Source organism: Corythoichthys intestinalis, chromosome 3 (assembly GCF_030265065.1).
Source record: "Corythoichthys intestinalis isolate RoL2023-P3 chromosome 3, ASM3026506v1, whole genome shotgun sequence".
In the NCBI taxonomy this organism is placed as follows: domain Eukaryota; kingdom Metazoa; phylum Chordata; class Actinopteri; order Syngnathiformes; family Syngnathidae; genus Corythoichthys; species Corythoichthys intestinalis.
This window is the reverse complement of record NC_080397.1, coordinates 64989879-65009820: the sequence shown is the minus strand read 5'-3', so window position 1 is coordinate 65009820 and position 19942 is coordinate 64989879. Positions and strand designations below refer to the sequence as shown.

The 19942-nt window shown below is 44.1% G+C and overlaps 2 protein-coding genes across 3 annotated transcripts; one reads left to right on the top strand and one right to left on the bottom strand.

The window, feature by feature from the left end:
• Positions 1-301: 301 nt before the first annotated feature.
• LOC130913087 (myelin and lymphocyte protein-like) lies at positions 302-6914 on the top strand. 2 transcript variants are annotated; one of them, XM_057831397.1, is made up of 4 exons: positions 302-435; positions 5765-5932; positions 6002-6127; positions 6429-6914. In XM_057831397.1, the coding sequence occupies exons 1-4, from the start codon at positions 313-315 to the stop codon at positions 6501-6503; spliced, it is 492 nt and encodes a 163-aa protein (XP_057687380.1). In that variant the 5' UTR covers positions 302-312; the 3' UTR covers positions 6504-6914. The 2 variants fall into 2 exon arrangements, with proteins under 2 accessions (XP_057687380.1, XP_057687378.1); XM_057831395.1 differs by having other exon boundaries at positions 6002-6914.
• On the bottom strand, positions 5585-19937 carry endog (endonuclease G). The gene is made up of 7 exons (XM_057831393.1): positions 19868-19937; positions 17513-17705; positions 13878-14077; positions 13675-13816; positions 11424-11533; positions 11272-11353; positions 5585-11188 (listed from the first exon to the last, which is right to left on the bottom strand). Exons 2-7 carry the CDS (start codon positions 17678-17680, stop codon positions 10976-10978), a joined length of 915 nt encoding a protein of 304 aa, XP_057687376.1. The 5' UTR covers positions 17681-17705; positions 19868-19937; the 3' UTR covers positions 5585-10975.
• Positions 19938-19942: the final 5 nt, after the last annotated feature.

The window sequence follows — 19942 nt, the reverse complement described above, 5'->3', positions numbered from 1 at the left end:
AAGTGGTATAGTTATTTATCAATGTTCTGATTTGGAGCGCTTCTCTGTTCAGCAGCAGTCATGGCAGATGAGCCCTTCTTTGGCGCTTTACTCGCTGTTTGCGGCGTCTCCCCGGCAACACAATCAAATGAAAGCAAAACCGGCAGCGGGCAGCGTCATGGCGACGGCGCAATTGCAACCGCAGCCGCAGCCGCAGCCGCAGCCGCAGCCGCAGCCGTGGGTGAGACTCATCTGCGGCGCCCGCTCTTCAGTCCTCTACTGTGTGTGTGTGTGTTTTTTTTTTCTTTTTGCTTCGTCCGTCCTTCGGTCACGATGGCATCTAATACGGCCGAGCCCCTGCACGAGGCGACCGGCGCCACGGTGATCGTGGCCGAGCTGCCCGCAGGCGCCGCCGTCTGCACGACCCTACCGGATCTCCTCTACCTACCCGAACTGGTAACTCCGTTGGTAGCGCGGCGCCAATCAATCAAACCAAACTGGATTCAATCAATCATTATATATGTCAATCAATTGTATATTTATTCGTTTTGAAATGGATTTCAGTTTTTCCAAAAAGTTCTCTTTTTTCCCCCTCCAACATTCGTTTCTTTTCGTTTCATCATTTAAACATGAATTTCTTTCACTTTTGATGGATTTGTGTCTGTCTGGCACTCCTGTTTCCTCGTACACCTTTTGAACAGCCAGCAAACGTATGGTGAGCATGAAAGAAACGCCATCATTAAAAATAGAATAAGTCTTCGTGGTTTGAAAAGCGGAAAGAAAAATTGAAAATGAAATAAAAACACATGACATGAAGTTTATCCAATGAAATCAATACCCTGCATGCACATACTGTATTGAAGGGTACCTGTTACTGTGCAATAAATATTTTACATTTAATAATGACATGTCCAGCTCAAATGTCAAAGCCAGAGTCATAAACTAGATGTTACTTCCGAAATGTAAAGACTTCGTTCTCAGAAAAAGTCATTCATTGATGAAAAATGAAGTTACTAGACATAAAAAACAATTTCAAAAAGCATTTTTGTTGATCTGTCGTACAGTATGAAAAAGACAACTCCCTCCCAACACGATAAAATGTCATGGAACAAGAAAACGTGCCTATATTTTGACATCTTTATAAACTTGTAATGAACGGTATAGCAAAAGGTCCATTTTTTGAAGCACTCGCTTTGGTATAAAAACGGCAAGGACAAAAAAATATCTGCGGTCCTCTTGTTTTTAAAAATGTAAATGACAGAGCTTGTGGAAATAAATAATAGTGACTCTTGTGTGATACGTCAAATATGAATGCATAAAACAATTGTAACATTGATCAAATCTTGAAATGATGAATAAACAGGGGAAAACTAAGCTTTGAATCTTTAGCAGTTAGAACCTGAAAATGACAAATGGAATGATCCAGCTTTTTTTTCTTTTTGCTGGAGAGACGAACACATTTTCTGCCCGAAGCACATATCTGGTTGCGGTAAAAATATCGAGCCGATGTGTCGATTCGACATTCATTGTGGATTGTGCCGGGTTGAAATATTCACGCAGAACTTTGGATTTAGCCACCTGCCTTTGTTCATTGCTATGTTTCAAAAAAGGACCAGCGCTCGAAGTGTCAAACGGCCATCCGTCGCAACGCCAGCCGTTCCGGGCCCACCGGCCGGCCTATCGGTATTGTCGAGTAAAAGGGAGCCTCGAGTGTCCCGCGGCTGGTTTTGCACGTATGAGGTTTAGCTTGCGCTAATAATAAACTTTATCAGGAAAAAAATGCATCAAACAAAAGTTTGGGGTCCCTTAGAAATATCCTCCTTTTTAAAAGAAAAGCACGGTTTTTTTCAATGAAAATAACATTCAACTAATCAGAAAAGGGGGACTGGACTTGATAAGCATTTGCTTCTCCCGTCAGCCCTTGTCTTTTTTCTTCGTTTTTTTTCTTCGGGTCAATCATATCACATCTTGTAACTGTCAATGATACCGATGATGATGACGACAATAAATACTTATCAGAAACACTCTATACATTATTAATGTGGTAAATGACTATTCTAGCTGGAAACGTCCGGTTTTAATGCAATATCTACATCGTTTTGTAAAGAGGCCCATTTACAGCAAACGTCACTCCAGTGTTCTAATGGTCCATTGTGCTTGCTTAGTTGCCTTAGAAGGATAACAGATGATTAGAAAACCTTGTGCAATTATGTGTGCACAGTTCAAAACAGTTTAGGTGCTTAGAGAAGCTATAAAACTGATCTCCCTTTGAGCTAGTTGGGTATCTGGAGCATCACCTTTGTGGGTTTGATTCAACTCTCAAAATGGCCAGAAAACGTGAAACTTGACAATCTGCACTTAGAAATGAAGGCTATTCTATAGAGCCTACCCACGTACCACGTGCTCGCTGTGTGGTTCCGCCCACTTGTCCGTCATTTTGACTCTGTATTAGCATTGTTTTCAATTGATGGCGGAATTTAAAATGCATTTCATGGAAGACCCGGTGCTTTCTGATGCCGCACTCACTGGATCTGTTGCATAAAAGGCGTTATGAGGAAAAGCTTCGTTCTATACAGTCGCCAGATCCATATTTGATGCCCAAATCGATGTTTTTCGACCCACTGTCTTCGCCCTGTCTGCCTGACATCTGCTACGCAGATATTTACAACTATCTTGTCCACACAAAATCAGCCTATTCTCACGAAAGTTTGAAAAACTTTAAGAGCTTGGAGGCTTATAAATGCTACGTTGCTGGTTGGGTGAAACAGGTCCTCGTACACGAAAATTTGGCAGGAATCTTGTGCTCGGAAGGTGAGTTACGAAATTTTCAATTCAAAATCTTTTGTTCTTGCTAACATCCACTGTCAAGTCTAATGTATTTCATGTCATTTGTCAATGGAGCTAGGGCTTTTAATGTTTATATGGTTTAGCGATAGCACTCTCACTACATACATACGTGTATGTTGTCGGCGATTAGCCTAGCAATGATCTTAATTGTGGTTATTTGTCAGCCCCGTAGACGAGGCCAGTTTCTTTCACTTGGTACCAGCTAAATATTATTCAAAAAATAACGATGGTGGAAGAAAGGGAAGTCACAAACATCTTGAATTTGAAACTATGTCGTACTACGTCGTATGTTGTCGGCGATTAGCCTAGCAATGATCTTAATTGTGGTTGTCAGGCCAAAACCCTCTAAATATATATTAAATGCATCTTACCGGATATAAAATGACTACTACATAGTCTGTGGTGATTTTTTGGTGTCCAGTTTTCACGTCGAATTGCAGCCGTCCATTTCGCTCTCCTCTTTGGATCCCTCGGAATACGGTAAAACTTCAAGTCTCTCCTTCCATCTTCTCTGTTAGTGCAACCAACAGCCACACACGCCTTCACCATTTTGATTATTAATGTTAAGGAGCAGAAAAACACGCCGTAAATAGGAGAAATGTACGTAGCCGTAACAGGTTAACACTATGTTTTGACGGACAAGTGGGCGGAACCATACAGCGAGCACGTGGTACGTGGGTAGGCTCTATAAGAGAAATTGCCAACAAATGGAAGATTTCCTGTAATACTGTGAACCACTCCCTTCAGAGAGCAGCACAAACAAGATCTAACCAGAGTAGAAAGAGAAGCGGGAGGCGCCGCTGCACAACCGAGCAAGAAGACAAGTACATCAGAGTCTCTAGTTTGAGAAATAGATGCCTCGCAGGTCCTCATCCAGCAGATTTATCAAATAGTACCCGTAAAACACCGGTGTCAATGTCGACAGTGAAGAGACCACGCCGGGATGCTGGCTTTCAGGGCAGCGTGGCAAAAAAAAAAAAGCCATATCTGAGACAGGCTAATAAAAGGAAACGATTAATATGGGCAAAAGAACGCGGACATTGGACAGAGGAAGATTGAAACAAAAGTGTAATGAACAGACTAATCATCGTTTGAGGTGTTTGACTTTGGATCAAAGAGAAGAACAGTTGTGAGATGCAGGACGATGGTCTGGGGTGCCGGTAAAGTGGGAGATTTCTACAAGGTCAACGGGATTTGAAATAAGGAAGGCTATCACTCCATTTTGCAACGCCCTGTGGACAATCCTCGATTGGAGTCAATTTCATCCTGCGGACCTCCAACTATTTAGGAAAGAAGCAGGCAGCTGTAATGGAGTGGCCAACACAGTCAACAGATCTCAAAGCCATTGAGCTGTTGTGGGAGCAGCTTGACTGTATGAAATGCCCATCGAGCCAAGCCAACTTGTGGGAGGTGCTTCTGGAAGCGTGAACTTTCTCCAGATTCCCTCAACAAATGAACAGCTAGTATGCCATTGGTCTTCAAAGCTGTAATTGTTGCAAAGGGAGCATTCTTTGATAAAAGCAAAGTTTGAAGGAGAAAATGATTTGAATATATTTCAATGAATGCACTAACAGGTCATTGGTTTCAAAACATGCTCTAGCCTTCTTTCCTTCTAAACCAGGCCGTTTACAAGAAAAGAAGCAGCATGTGTTTTTTTGACTGTCAACGCTTTCCTCACAGACTGGGTCCTCTCTCACCAAGCAGCTTCTTGAGCACGTCTCGCTGGTTCTATAGTTTCCGGCACAGTTCGCTATATTTCTCACACTTCAATTTACGATAGCAGTAGAAAACACACTGCAAATTTGTAACTAGACCATAAATAAATCCGTTAATCTTACTTTCAGCTCGCTACTTTCTTATTTCAAGAAATCAGAGTCCAATTGACTTGAAGCACTGGCAGCTCATTTCATGTATTTCTAGTCGATTTACACCGAACCCATGGGAATTGAACTCTTTTAAGGAGGTGTGTTTTCACAGCTTACTCGAGTTTCGCAGGTTAACAAGTTCGTACAGTTTAATGCTATGCTATCTCTGATGCAGGTTAGACTGTCGGTAGCAAAATTGGCGTGGTCGCCACCGTCCACAGCATTGACGTCTTTTTACATGACTTTCATTTGCTCCTGCTGCTGCTGCTGCTGCTGCTGGCCGAAAAGACTTCTAATATCCCTCCTCTTCAAAGGGGGCGGCATTTATTTCTGTTCAGGTTGTGTGTGTGCGTTGGTGTTGGGGGGGGGCAATCTAACATACATTTGACGGGGGACGGACCAGCACATTCAGCAAGAAAAAGGGGTAAATGTAAGTCTGAACATAATGACACTAATTCACCTCGTAATGGTAGGGTCAATTCTATCCATACAGCATATGGAAAGACAATCTACTGGACTGTCTCAGAAAATTAGAATACACAATATTCTAATTTTCTGAGACAGTCCTGTACATTAATCCACCATTTAAAGCAGGGGTGTCCAAACTTTTTGCAAAGGGGACCAGATTTGGCGTGGTAAAAATGTGGGGGGCCGACCTTGGCTGACGTCCTTTACATAGAAAATTAGAATATTGTGTATTCTAATTTCCTGAGACAGTCCAGTAAATGACCTACAGTACTGTGCAAAAGTTTTAGGCAGGACACCCGCCTAAAACTTTTGCACAGTACTGTATATTTTTATTATATTATGTATATACAGGATATACTGTATGTATATATTTTCCCCAAGTGGAAGCTTCCATGATCCTAATAAATTTAATAATTTAAAAAAAATGTATACAGTACTGTGCAAAAGTTTTAGGCAGGTGTCCTGCCTAAAACTTTTGCACAGTACTGTATATAACCAAAGTCATTATATAAGACTGGTTGAATGTTTGAGGCTCCAGAAAAGTCGCTAGTGTTTTGTCCCTACGCCCATACAATAGCATACGCCGCTCCTATCTTTGTGTTTAGGTTTTGGGGGTTCTGGTGTGGATCTTGGTGGCGTGCACCCTGGTGGTTCCGGCCAACCCGCTAGGTTGGGTGATGTTCGTCAGCGTCTTCTGCTTCGTCGTCACGTCTTTGTGGAGCCTGGTCTTCCTGTGCGGGTGTCATTCCAACAAAAGCGGCTGGGCGGCGGCAGTGAGTAATACTTCGGCGGCGCCGCCGCCGCGGGCGCTCGGTCTAGAAAAGGTGGCTTTTGTCTTTCAGGATTTCGGCTACCACTTGGTGGCCGCCGTCTTCTATTTGAGCGCCTCCGTGTCCTTGGCGGGGGTCACGCTGGACATCCGGCACGCCGGCAGCTTGCAGAACTACCGGCTGGACATCTCGGCCGTGGTCCGTCGCGCACGCCGTCCGTCGTACATACGGAAGGGTCCCGCTTGCCGTTATTGGCACCCCTTCATTTTTTTACTACAATAACTTGAAAAATAAATGCAAATTTTGCCAACGTATAGAATGAAGATATTTAAAGTGGAGGCCCAAAGTATTTTAAGAAAGGAAATTGATTCCATTTTTCAAATGATGTACTTGAACATAATAATGGGTGGGTGCCATCCATCGATTGACGGCTATTTGGATCATTCGTTAGGCTGAGCGTAAATGCATTTAATTGACAGTTGTGCGCTTGTGTCTTCAGGTGTTTTCGTACGTGACCGCGCTGCTGTACTTTGTGCACGCCATCTTGTCGGCCGTGCGCTGGAAGACCTTCTGATCTGCAGTATTTGCCTCTGGCCTCCGTCACAGTTGTGGATTTGATTTCTAAATCAGCAGCAGTGACATACAAATGTTGAATCCATTCAAAAGGGCTCAAGAAAATGACTCGTAAATCTATGACGTATTTGGTCTCGGCGTTAGTCGATGACACCACCTTGACTGCGGTGTTGATTTTGGCAGTCCTTTTCATTTGAGTCTTTTGGACCAAATAATGATTGGTCTTAGTCATAGTTTAGTCCTCTCAAAATGTCTAGATGACTTGAAATGTTTTCGTCTGTAAAATTCAAAGGTTTTCCTTCAAAAATAAAGGTTTCTAACCATTTGGAATGGACATTGACGGACGAGCACGTACTACCAGCTCAAAGAATGTTGGATTTTTGGTCAAATGTTGGATTTTTCAGTGAATAAAGAAGTGATTTCTGTTTAAAAAATGAATTGTTGGGTCAAAGACTGAATATGTTGTGGCTTGTTGGTCGAAAACGCTGGCTTGATCCAAATGCTAATATGGCTCAATGTTCCCTTTTAGACCAGATCTGATCGGGTTAGTCCAGTGCAAATCAGCCAATGAATTCATTTAGGAGCTGACTCTAGTCATTGCGTAGAGCACGACTGATCAGTATCAATCAATTTGAGTGTAATACCGTGCGGCCTATGTAAAAGAAGTCCGTTTCGGTTCGTCGAGCCCTCTGCGACACGGCGTCTCGTTACCCGACACCCAACAAAATGGTGTCGTTTGACCTCGGCGTAAGCTCTCTCAACCCTAGGCAACAGCTAAACGTGATCCCGCGCACATCGCGTGTTGAATAATGCATCGCCGACAAAGTGACGCGTCTCCTTGACGACTCCGGGAATAAGAGACATTTCTTTTGGCGTATTTGGGCTTGGTGGAGACTTGAGGAGGAATAACCAGGGGCAAAATTGAAGAAGGTGAATGAAGAGTTGCAACATGGGGCCTCCCTCACAGCTAGGCTTTAAACAGGTAGCTTGTAGTAACGCCTTACTTGAGTCACTTTTGAGGAAAAAAAAGTTCTTTTACCACCATACTTTTGACACTGATGCGAGTAGCTTTGTGAAGAAGAAAAGGCCACCTTTACTCCGCTACTTTGGCCTACACTACAGTCCTTTCCTCTTTATTCTACGTAATAGATCGCAGCAATACTCACACAACTCCATGATAGCGATCAGATGTAACAATACAGCCAGGTGACCCCACACACACACACACACGCACACGAGCTTTTAGTTGGAAGTGCTACATTGACGCCAGCCCATTGAATCACGCGGTGTCTTAGACGCACCCATAAAATCAATTATTTCAGTCAGAAGCGCAGATTTCAAGCTCTCCCTGTTTTTGTTTGGCATCGATAGACTACAGAAAAGCGAACATATGCTCGTTTTAATTTCACGGTAGGAAATGTTTTCTCCACTAAAGGCTACTCTTTGGATGGGTGATGTTTCATTTATGTAGCGTTTTCCATTTGAAATTCAATGATTTTTGCGCCGACAAAAGAGCAACGATATATATTAAGGAAGTGTTCATGTTACATTGAAATATCCATCTTGTTGTAACTTTGAGATGACAGTATCGGTAAGCAGGATTTGTACTGGACTTGTCATGTTGACATTCTACAAAGAATGTGGGAGATGTTGATAAGGCTCATTAACACAGCTACACCACGAGATTAGTGGCCTGTATATGTTTAGCTTCAAAGTAGAAGTGCTGTTGTGGAATGATGAAAAATGGATGCACAGCACAGCGCCCACATTGATTAAAGTTTGAAGCTGGAACCAACGTTTCTTTTTAAAAAAATAAGTAAATATAACAATATTGACTGTATCATCTATTCTCAATTCAGCAAGTTTTTTCAAAGTACATTCTCTCCTTTGACTATAATATCAATATAATGACATATACAATGACTAAATTGTGGCGACTGCTGTGTTTTTTTTTTTTTGTTTTTTTTTTTTAAGTACAAGAGCGTAGCTGCCGTTTGTAAAACTCGGGTTTTATTCAAATGATTTCGTCACTCGGACGGACGCTGATCATTTTTGCACAGGCGGCCTGTTAGTCACCCTCCGCACCGGCGTTGGCGCTAAAGCACCGATATCGCCAATAAACCGCGGCCGCCGTAGAGGCAGATAAGATGGCCGCCGCCGCCGCCTGTGGAGGAATCGGTGTTTTCTCGTCCTGAAGGTGAATGACTTTCTTGTTTTCGAACAATTCTTGACCCCACGCGCGTAAAAAGCGTTTCAGATGGCACATTGCTCCAACGGAGCGACGACAAAAATGCCACAAAACGCGCCTACGTAAAATTTGGGAGGCGTTCAACAACAACTTGCACGAAGCGTGTTTTTCATTCTCGTTCGTGTCAAACTTGACGTAAGGCAGGTTTTACCCCTCCGACTCGTAGGTGTCAAAGCAGTTCCTCAAAGGGCCAAGTGGGTGCTGGATTTTGTTCCAACCGATACCGCGCAAACAGTTTAACCAATGAATTTTCTGTTAAACTTTGTCAGGTGCTGCTTGTTTCAACTGATTGCCCATTAAGACATCAGATTGTTCAAAAGGTGTCCTCTTCATTGGTTGGAAAGAAAACCTGCACCCACTTGGCCCTTGATGCAGTCTGTTTGACACCAGTGCTCGGCCGGCCTACGTGTTTGTTGCTAGTACTTGCTACACGACCGATCGACAACTCATTGACTAGCAAATGAATTGACAAGTGTTTTGATAGTCAATGACTCTTTTAGACATTGTTGACCACAAAATTCTCAATTTTTTTTATTTATAGCTTCCTGGTTGTAAATATTGTTTTTTCTATTATAAAGGAAAAATGGTCGGTTATTTTTTAGAGGCACAAACAGGAAGTAAAAAATACACTAATGTTTGTAATGTATTTTTTTTTTATTACTGATGGTTTAATTAAAAAACTCAAAGGAAAAATTCAGCATTTTTTAATATTTTAAAAGATTTCTATTCAAAATAATTTTTAAAAATCCATAGAGTAGTATTGCAAATGTTGAGGAAAAACTTTTTGCTGCTTTTTAATTAAAGTTTACCTAAAGCTAAATAAAAGCAACTGTCTATTTAACAAAGAAAAAAAATGTGGTCGTATTAGTATTTGGACAAATTTAAGTCAACACTGTCCGGAAACAATTCACCGACTATCAAAATAATACTCATTTTAGAATCCTCCTTAGGAAAGTTGGATTTGGCGCCATGGGTGTGTGGAAAAACTACAAGGTCCTGATTGTGATGGGCACCAGTTTGGTCGCAATCTACGCCGGGTGGTACCAGCTCAAGACCCGCCCCCACTTGTACAAGAAGCCCGCCAAGAGCGAGTAACCTTTTCGGATGAAGCCCGGCGGGTGGCTGCGACGCAACTGGCCGTGGGCGGCGGCCGGCTCGCTGTTGGCCGTGCACCTCGGCGCGTGGCTCTTGCAGCGGGCCGTCAAAAGTGCGGTACGTACGCCCCCGAGTCCGGAGAGCCGTCGGGACTGAAACCCCAAAAACGGGAGCCGCTCTACTTATGCGGCCCGGCCGAAACCGTGCCACATTTTTTTTTTTTTTTTTTTTTTGTCTTTTCGGACTCGCTCTTCAGTGACTCATCGTTCTGTTGGCTACATTGCAAGTGGCCATCTTCATTTGGTAAAGCGACTCCTATTTTTTTTTCATCACAACAAATGTCTCAATGGGAAGGCAGCAGTGATCTGTTTTTCTGAGCTATCGGCGGCATTTTAAACAAGTCAATCTTACTTTGTAGTAGAATCATGATTAGATTTGTCTTTTTCACACATATGAAAGCGATGCGGTACCGATATCGACCCGATATGCGGTCGTGGACGTGAACATATTACTGCTAATTGTATTGCGATGCCCCACGGGATGCTTTAATCCTGATAAATGCAACAAGTTCAAGGTTTTCCATTCAGTGAATAATCAGCTTTAAAATGTGCCTAAATAATATTCCATATCAATAAAAGAAATTGAAACGTGTCAAAATGTGTCATTAACGTAAAGAACCACTAGGGGGGGTGACCAAAGCATTACAAATACAGGTGGGCAATCATAGGACCAGAGTTGAGACCTTGCCAATGAGTGAAAATTCCCAAGATGCATTTTGAATCAATTCTTTTACTTTTTTTTTTTTGTAACTTTCTGGTGACACAGTAGTGATGGGTTTATGATTTGTTCATCATCATGAGTGATTAGGGTCTTTCCCTCATTTCTTAGTTTGGAGACATTTGGAGGTCACTAGGCATAGCGACTATGCTAGGCTGTGACCAGCCCATGCACAAAGGCTGCAGGCGTGTACACTTACAACCCGGCATACTTACCGATGTTTTACGAGACTATCGTAAATGATTTTAACGGCCACGCGACAGATAATATCTGCTGTAACACATGGTGAAAATACCATGACAATCAGTCCCGGCGTTCCTAAACGCGACCTTCTTCGGCGCGGGTCGACTCGTTTACCCGATGGCATTCTGGACGGATTTGACGGTGACCGGGCCCCCGCCGGTCCTGGCGATGTTGGGGACGAAGAGGAGGCCCGACGCCCTCTCCACGCTTTCTATGGGAACCAAGAAACGCTCCAGAGGAATTTTCTCGTCCACGGGCTCGTTGGGGAGAACGTAGGAGCGCAGCTCCACGCCCGGGAGGCCCCGCCGCTCCAAGATCAACACCTGTGTTTGACAAACAACAGGCCCCTAAAAATAAAGTTATTTTCATCGCGACGGTTGGCGGGAAAACGTAGGACGGCGCCGACCTTAAAGAAGTGCGTCGGCACGGCCACGTGGTTCCGCCCCAGAACTCGATAGCGGACGTAAAGTTTGCCGTCGGCTTCCTGCCTGCAAAAGAGCGCCGGCTTCAGTCGCTCGCTCGACGGCTCGGCTCTGCTCGGGAGGTAGGGTCGCTCACCTGGGCAGGTACAGCGGCCCGGTGCACACGTAGACGTTGGCGTAACTTTTGCTGAGCGAGCGGCACAACTTCTCCAAATTGTTCCAAGCGTTCTGGTTCAAGTGAGGGTTCTGCGCACAAACGAGTCCGGCCAGTACGTGACAAGTCTGGCACGAGGGCCACTTTTAGAAAGAATGCAAGGGCCCTCTTGAAATCCTTCCACTTATAATTTTAAAATGCCCTTTGAAGTTTTGTCTTAATTTTATGGGTTGACTCCAAATGTTTTTGTCCAAAAATAAAGCAATAAAGGTTTGGATTGAGCATTGACAGACATGCCCGCAAGTGTCTGCGCCATGGGGTGGCGTGGCTCAGTGGTAGAGTAGTTGTCCCCCAACACAGAGGTTGCGGGTTCAATTCTCTGCCCTGATGAACTCGCCTAAGTGTCCTTGAGCAAGATATTGAACCCCACGTTGCTCCTGGTGCTGCGTCACCAGTAGCTGGATGGCGAGATAGTGTAAAGCGCTTTGAGCGCCTTGAAAGGTGGAAAAGCGCTATATAAGTATAACACCATTACCATTCACAAGCTGTATTACGGGCAAAAATATTAGCAGAATATGTTGTAATAATCTAAGAAAAACAGTCAAACCTTTAAGAATGATTTTGAGATTAAAATCATACATTGAAAATAGTTTCGTCATATTATAAAATTAGAGTCATGGGTTGTAATTAAAGATGCACCGATCCGGCCCGAAATGGTGGTATCGGTATCGGCGAGTACCAACAAAGACTGCGCCGATACCATTTACCGGTCCATTATTATAACATTTGACCGCAGCCTTTTTTTCTCCTGGCGCTCACTACACTCTGTCTCTGTGTTGTGTGATGACACTTGAACACCAAGCAACTATCGCTATTGGCCTGCTCCAGACCAATGAGAACGGGCCAAGAGCCACTCCTGACCAATCACAAGGCTGCTTTTTCATATGAAGGAAAAATAAACCAGGAGAAATGGCGGCCGTCGGGAAATATTTCCAAATAGAAATCCCGTCGATTAAAATCAATGGCTGCGTGCAAGATTTGCGGCCTGAAAGTTTCGAGATGTGGAGTTAAATCGGCCAGTTTCAATACCTCGAACCTGATAAAACATTTGAAGACGAAACGTGAACGAACACAACGAGTTTGAACCTGCAAGAGCAGGACTGCTATCCAGAGGAAGGGCGCTGGACTGGTGCAACAATCTCTGGTCAGTTCACTACGTCAACTTTACTTTGTCTTTTGCTTAAACAAATGCTGCAGTCATTTGGAACTGTTCCCAAAGTAGGGTTGCCACCTTTCAGAAAAAGAAATAAGGGACCCCCCCCCTCCCCAAAAAAAGGAGGCTAATAGAAAGACTGAAGGCTGTGGTCAATTATTATTACTTATAATTGTTAGCACACAACAAGCGGGGGATACGTACAAGGGTTTAATGATTGCAAACAAAAAATAACACGCGATCGCGGGATAGTAGAAATAACAAAAGGAGTCCGTGACAGCAGGTCGACGGAGCTCAATACTACAAACTCGAAGGTTAACTAAGACGATAGGCAGCGAGCCAAAAAGCCAAAATAAAAACACTCAAATACCAGCACAGGGTAGATGTTACAAACGAGTGCAGCACACTAACAGGAAAAAACCCAATGCAGGGGCGTAACAAGCAAATGTAGCGAGACTATAGTGCGAGATGTCAAACGGCGATCAGCTGAGCAAATATCTCGGCAGCCTTCTCTGAGATCACCCGTGCTTAAATGCTGCGTTGATGAGCCCGCATTGGATTCAGGTGTGACGTCAGGAACGCCCCCACTAACAGCCCAGCAACAAAACACTACAAAAATCTAACCAGCAGCAGAATGTGACAATAATTTCATGAAAGTCGCACTGTTTGGCCTTTGAGAGGTTTAAAAAAGTTTACTCAGTTCATTCAGAGTTTATTATGATGAATTTATTTTTACTTTCTGACTGTTGGGCTAGTATTATACTTTGTACTAGTCTTTTTCCTATTTTGCAAAGGTAAGCAACAGCCTGACAAAGCCTTGATAGCAATGATTTCACATCCAATTATGTAGCTCTTTGGGGGGGGGGGGATTATATATAAACGGGGTGGTATCGGTATCGGTGTCGGGGCCAAAAAATGGTATCGGTGCAACACTAGTTGTAATACTAATACCTTACTCCCAAAGTCCCATTTTTGATGACTTTGTTTAGCCGCAGTCGGTCACTGAAAAGCGGGCCTTACCTGAGGCGCGACGTTGCTGAGGTAAAAGGTGTCGTCCATGGCCTTCTGGCTCCACTTGTGATTGGCGGCCGCCGCCATGTGACCCCTGTCCAGGCCGCTCCCCCTGTAGTCGGCGTTGGTGGCGCGATGGAACTCGTGGACGCTGCGCAGACGCACGCGCGTTGACAAATTCGGCGGCCTACTCTGACCCCGACCCCGCCCACCTGTCGTCCTCCTTGAAGTCGCAGTTCTTCCTGTCGGCCGTCCCGCCGAGCGCGTCGCCGGCGATCCGCTCCGCGACCCACGCGGGCGTCCTGGTCCTCGGGTCGTACGAACTCACGTAGGATTCTCGCGTTCGAATGTTGGAGAGGGACGGGAAGCCGTACTTCATCACGGCGCCGCCTCCGCCGGGGCCGCGACTCAACTACGACGACAAAGAGATGAAACCGGCGAGGCAAATGAAAAGTGTCCGATACTAACATTTTCAACTCGGTATCAAGATTTTCGACCCTACGTAAATAAAGTAAAAAACAAAAATGTTCTTTTTTTTTTAATAGGAACTCCAATCGTGTGGATCTTCAATGAAAGCTTTTTAAATGAGTTCATCGCCGTCAATGGCAGCCAATGAGTAAATAGCCGATGAGTTGACGTCCGTCAAATACAAATAAGATAGTAATGACTTGATTTGAAATGTCAATGCATTGACGGGAACCTCGCCCAACATGGCCGCCCTGAGGTTAGTACGGTATGGGTGTTGAAGGTTTTCGCGCTTCTGCCGTGAATGGAATCACTAGTAGACAGACGTCCAATCCATTTCAGGTGAGCGGGCGGGAGCCAATGAACGTTTGTTCATTTACGGCAGGTCTACCATCGCTGTACCGTAACGTCATGGGCGTTGCCAGACATATTTCACTTGAGCACATGTATTGATCTGCAGTGACCCAGTATAAATAAGGTTTGAAGTCTACGTCGCATAATAATAATCATCATAAAAAGTTGTTATCATGTGGGATAAAAACGTGGTTTCTACAGTACAAAAAAAAAGGGCAGCCTATTTTAATGCTCCAACCATACATCACAAGTTGAGTGACTTTTTACAGACACCATGTAATAGAGAATCCTTTTTTTCCATGACTCCTACAACACGTGAAAGCGGCACCAATATTCTGGTGCCAATCACGTCGTCCGTCGACGACATCTTCCACCTGCTTTACAGGTCGGTGCCAGATAAACTGCCCGCCCTTCTTGTTGGTTTTTGCCTCTGCATCGATGTTCGTCGGTCACCCATTCCCATCGCTTGTCCATTTCAGTGCAACGTTTCAGGCAAACGGCGCTAAACTACTCTGGTCGCAAATTGAAGTGTCTTTTAGCTTACTGGCTATGAATACAATGAATGCCATTTGAGTGAGAGGCTCTTTGTCTAATATTGTGCTCAAATCATATGTGGTATTTGAACTGTATCAATACTGATGCTATTTGTGTTATAGGACCAAAAGGAATACAAGCAATCTGTAGGAGTTCCTTGCCTATCTTTGGGATGTAACAATTTTCTATGTGTGCTCATCATTTCCATTGCTTTCACAAGCATTTTATTTGTTGCTGTGGTGCTTGTCATCTGTAGCAAGATGTCTTATTTTTTATTTCTATAAAACTCAAACAGCATTACTCTTCCAAATAAATATTAGAACGTTATTTGCTCTCAGCAGCAAGGACAACTGAGAGGTAAGCTAAACCCCTTTTAGGTCACACCAAACAAGTTGAGAAATGGATTCATTGCATAAGTTACAGTGATATAGCCCCATTTTGTAGAGCAGCAGAGGTGAAGGAAAGATGGAAGTTGTTAAATTCCGTCTTTTCTCTATTCATAAAGCACAGAATTTATTTCCTGAACTCACTTGAGTCAGCTTTTATTGCTTTCCTTCCGGCACTCGGCCCACAACAACCGTAATACAACGTCCGTCACTTACAGTGCCTTGGAAAAGTATTCGGCCCCCTTGAATCTTGCAACCTTTCGCCACATTTCAGGCTTCAAACATAAAGATATGAAATTTAATTTTTTGGTCAAGAATCAACAACAAGTGGGACACAATCGTGAAGTGGAACAACATTTATTGGATCATTTCAACTTTTTGAACAAATAAAAAACTGAAAAGTGGGGCGTGCAATATTACTTTCAGTGCAGCAAACTCACTCCAGAAGTTCAGTGAGGATCTCTGAATGATCCAATCTTGTCCTAAATGACCGATGATGAGAAATAGAATCCACCTGTGTGTAATCAAGTCTCCGTATAAATGCGCCTGCTCTGTGATAGTCTCAGGGTTCTGTTTAAAGTTCAGAGAGCATTATGAAAAGCAAGGAACACACCAGGCAGGTCCGAGATACTGTTGTGGAGAAGTTTAAAGCCGGATTTGGATTTCCCAAGCTTTAAACATCTCAAGGAGCACTGTGCAAGCCATCATATTGAAACGGAAGGAGCATCAGACCACTGCAAATCTACCAAGACCCGGCCGTCCTTCCAAACTTTCTTATCAAACAAGGAGAAAACTGATCAGAGATGCAGCCAAGAGGCCCATGATCACTCTGGATGAACTGCAGAGATCTACAGCTGAGGTGGGAGAGTCTGTCCATAGGACAACAATCAGTCGTACACTGCACAAATCTGGCCTTTATGGAAGAGTGGCAAGAAGAAAGCCATTTCTCAAAGATATCCATAAAAAGTCTCCTTTAAAGTTTGCCACCTGGGAGACACACCAAACATGTGGAAGAAGGTGCTCTGGTCAGATGAAACCAAAATGGAACTTTTTGGCCACAATGCAAAACGATATGTTTGGCGTAAAAGCAACACAGCTCAACACCCTGAACACACCATCCCCCCTGTCAAACATGGTGGTGGCAGCATCATGGTTTGGGCCTGCTTTTCTTCAGCAGGGACAGGGAAGATGGTTAAAATTGACGGGAAGATGGATGCAGCCAAATACAGGAACATTCTGGAAGAAAACCTTTTGGTATCTGCACAAGACCTGAGACTGGGACGGAGATTTCTCTTCCAACAGGACAATGATCCAAAACAAAAAGCCAAATCTACAATGGAATAGTTAAAAAATAAACGTATCCAGGTGTTAGAATGGCCAAGTCAAAGTCCAGACCTGAATCCAATCGAGAGTCTGTGGAAAGAGCTGAAGACTGCTGTTCACAAACACTCTCCATCCAACCTCACTGAGCTTGAGCTGTTTTGCAAGGAAGAATGGGCAAGAATGTCAGTCCCTCCATGTGCAAAACTGATAGAAACATACCCCAAGCGACTTGCAGCTGTAATTGGAGCAAAAGGTGGCGCTACACAGTATTAACGCAAGGGGGCCGAATAATATTGCACGCCCCACTTTTCAGTTTTTTTATTTGTTAAAAGAGTTTAAATTATCCAATAAATGTTGTTCCACTTCACGATTGCGTCCCACTTGTTGTTGATTTTTGACAAAAAATTAAAATTTTATATCTTTATGTTTGAAGCCTGAAATGTGGCGAAAGGTTGCAAGGTTCAAGGGGGCCGAATACTTTTGCAAGGCACTGTATTCACGTCCCTCGGGGAATATCAAACCAAATAACAATAGAGCCTATTATTACAGAAGTTGATGAGCATGAGCACTGAGCAGACGATCAACAAATGTCCCAATTTTGATTTGGAATACTGATGGCCAAAAAAGTCACTTTTTTACTGAAACTTTTGGTTTGATTATAATTGAAATCGCTATTTCTGACTCTTTATGACAGATACGTGCGGGAGGGAGAGACACGTTTTGCGTGCTCGCTCGCCACTGCCCCAGTATTGTATTAGGTCTAGCGACGCCCCTGCATACCATACCATCAGTCCGGAGTCAGCGTGGACGCTCGGGACCGGAACCACGGGCAGCTCCAAGAGAGCGCCTCCCGGCTCTTCCTCTCGGACGCCCGACGGCCTCCACAGGCGGCCGACCGAGAAGCCGACGACCGCTCCCAGTCCCAGCGACAAGGTCGCCCACTTGCGGCTCATGCTTTCGGAGGGTGACCCAGCGTAGGTAGTAGTGTTGTATCGGTCGCGAACGATTCGTTCTTTTTGAACGAATTGTTTGGGTGAACGAGACCGAACTAATCACCATCTGCACTGATTCGTTCTATGACGTTGGTGCTTGTTCACTGCGTGGGAGGGCGTTGAGCAAGCGACAGCGTCTTCTGACATCGCACACGACCAATCAGACGCCAGCCTCATCGCGGGCAGGGGAGGGACCGGAAACAGAATCAGGGCGTATGTCACTCACTTCCACGTGTGGCCAATAAGCAGCCAGCGTGCAGGCAAGGGGGCAAGACTGAGTTTTGTCACTTCCCGTTCAGTGACTCGGTCCTCCGGTTCCTGACCTAGCTTGCTGCTAACGTGACTTTCCAGTAATGACTATGCGGTGAACGAATCAAAAAATGAAAGGAAAGGACTTTGTCACATATTTGTTAACGTGGAGCCTATCAAATGCAGCTCAAAAAGACAAAAACACCACACAAATCTAGCGAGCATGGTTTAGTGTACTACTTTTCTCAACAGACTCGGGACTACCCATTACGACATACTATCAAATTTACAGTAATTTAAAACACGGGTAGCTACGAGGCAAGCAAAAGCTGAGCTGCGGTCGCGTGACAGCAATGAAGGGGGCAAAGAACTGTCACTATATGGAGGCTTCATGGCAGCGATATTTACCTCATATGTGCACAGAAAAAAAGAATAGTATGATCACCATAATACTGATTTGCAATGAAACGGTATATACATGTCCATTTTTTCCAAGTGTTTTATTATTTTTTTTCCCGTGTCAGGTGTTGGTTGGTTTGACAAATTATGTCAATCCGTCCATCATGTGCTACTCAAGCGCCCCACAACAACGCACATGGACACGGGAGATGTCGCAATATGTCTACATTTTTCTTAACAGACAAATGAGAGTAGAAAGGCGATATCGTAAAGAGCAAACAATTATTTCTCGTCAGCATTTGACGATCTGAGATGCGGGGACGACAGGGGAGCTGACCGGATTATTTTATTTATTAATACCAGTGCAAAACGTCAATACGATCACCATAATACTGATTTGCAATGAAACTGTATATACATGTCATTTTTTTCCGAGTGTTTTATTTTTTTTTCCCGTGTCAGGTGTTGGTTGGTTTGACAAATTATGTCAATCCGTCCATCATGCACTACTCAAGCGCCCCAAAACAACGCACGCGGACACGGGAGATGTCGCAATATGTCTACATTTTTCTTAACAGACTAATAAGGGTAGAAAGGCGACATCGTAAAGAGCAAACAACCATTTCTCGTCAGCATTTGACGATCTGAGATGCGGGGACGACAGGGGAGCTGACCGGATTATTTTATTTATTAATACCAGTGCAAAAATTCAATACGATCATCTTAATACTGATTTGCAATTAAACTGTCAAATATCAAAATGCAGTATTGTCTTTATTTCAGAGCAGCACATTCGAAAACTAGCTATTTACACTTATAGTTTTAACAATAGTGACTAAAAATAATAGTGATGAGCATGAAAACAAAAATACAACAGAGCGAGAGGTAAATATGATGTGTTGGTCGTTCCATTTAGAAATTAAACTTTCGATGTATTTTTATTTTCGTGACAGCAAGCATGCTGCGTTGGCTGGTAGCAGGCTAGCAGCAGCATTGTATATGTGATCGAGAACATGCTAAAGAAAGTCCGTGCGCCCCCGACCCCAAACCCCCACTCCTCCCACAAAAGGAAAATGTTTAACCGTGTCCTAAATCGAAATGCAAGCACGAGCCATGATTTTGAGCCCATAGAACTAGGACAGACGACGCGAAAGTTCTCCCTCGCTTTTGCAGCAGCGGGAGGGAGGGAGACGAGGCTGTCTGTGAAAGCAGAATGATATTACCTGTCACTCATTATTGAAACTACGACGAGTGGTCAATGTGCAAGAGAGGGAGGGACCAAGCAATGTCACTTCCCGTTCAGTTATACTGCGAAGCGGTCTTTGGTGATTCGTTCGGCAACGTCACTTCCCGTTCAGTAACCGAACGATTCATTTGGACGGGGAGGGAGATGAGGGGGGCGAACGATTCGTTGAACGATTCGTTTGAACGAATCTTTTTACTGAACGATCCGGAATGGATTCGTTTACTCAAGTGAACGACAGATCCCGTCACTAGTAGGTAGGTATGCGGGCGAGGGCACGTCGCGCGCCGATGTCGTCATTACCGCTCGCCGGAAGTCCAGCTTTTTTTTTT

Excerpts from the sequence above, each read along its gene's own strand:
- endog (XM_057831393.1), bottom strand. The coding sequence starts at position 17,680 with ATGAGCCGCAAGTGGGCGACCTTGTCGCTGGGACTGGGAGCGGTCGTC. Across the intron at positions 11,534-13,674 it reads TCAGCAACGTCGCGCCTCAG|AACCCTCACTTGAACCAGAA; the intron begins GTAAGGCCCGCT and ends GTTTGTGCGCAG. Across the intron at positions 11,189-11,271 it reads TGCCGACGCACTTCTTTAAG|GTGTTGATCTTGGAGCGGCG; the intron begins GTCGGCGCCGTC and ends TGTCAAACACAG.
- LOC130913087 (XM_057831395.1), top strand. The coding sequence starts at position 313 with ATGGCATCTAATACGGCCGAGCCCCTGCACGAGGCGACCGGCGCCACG. Across the intron at positions 436-5,764 it reads TCCTCTACCTACCCGAACTG|GTTTTGGGGGTTCTGGTGTG; the intron begins GTAACTCCGTTG and ends CTTTGTGTTTAG. Across the intron at positions 5,933-6,001 it reads AAAGCGGCTGGGCGGCGGCA|GATTTCGGCTACCACTTGGT; the intron begins GTGAGTAATACT and ends TTTGTCTTTCAG.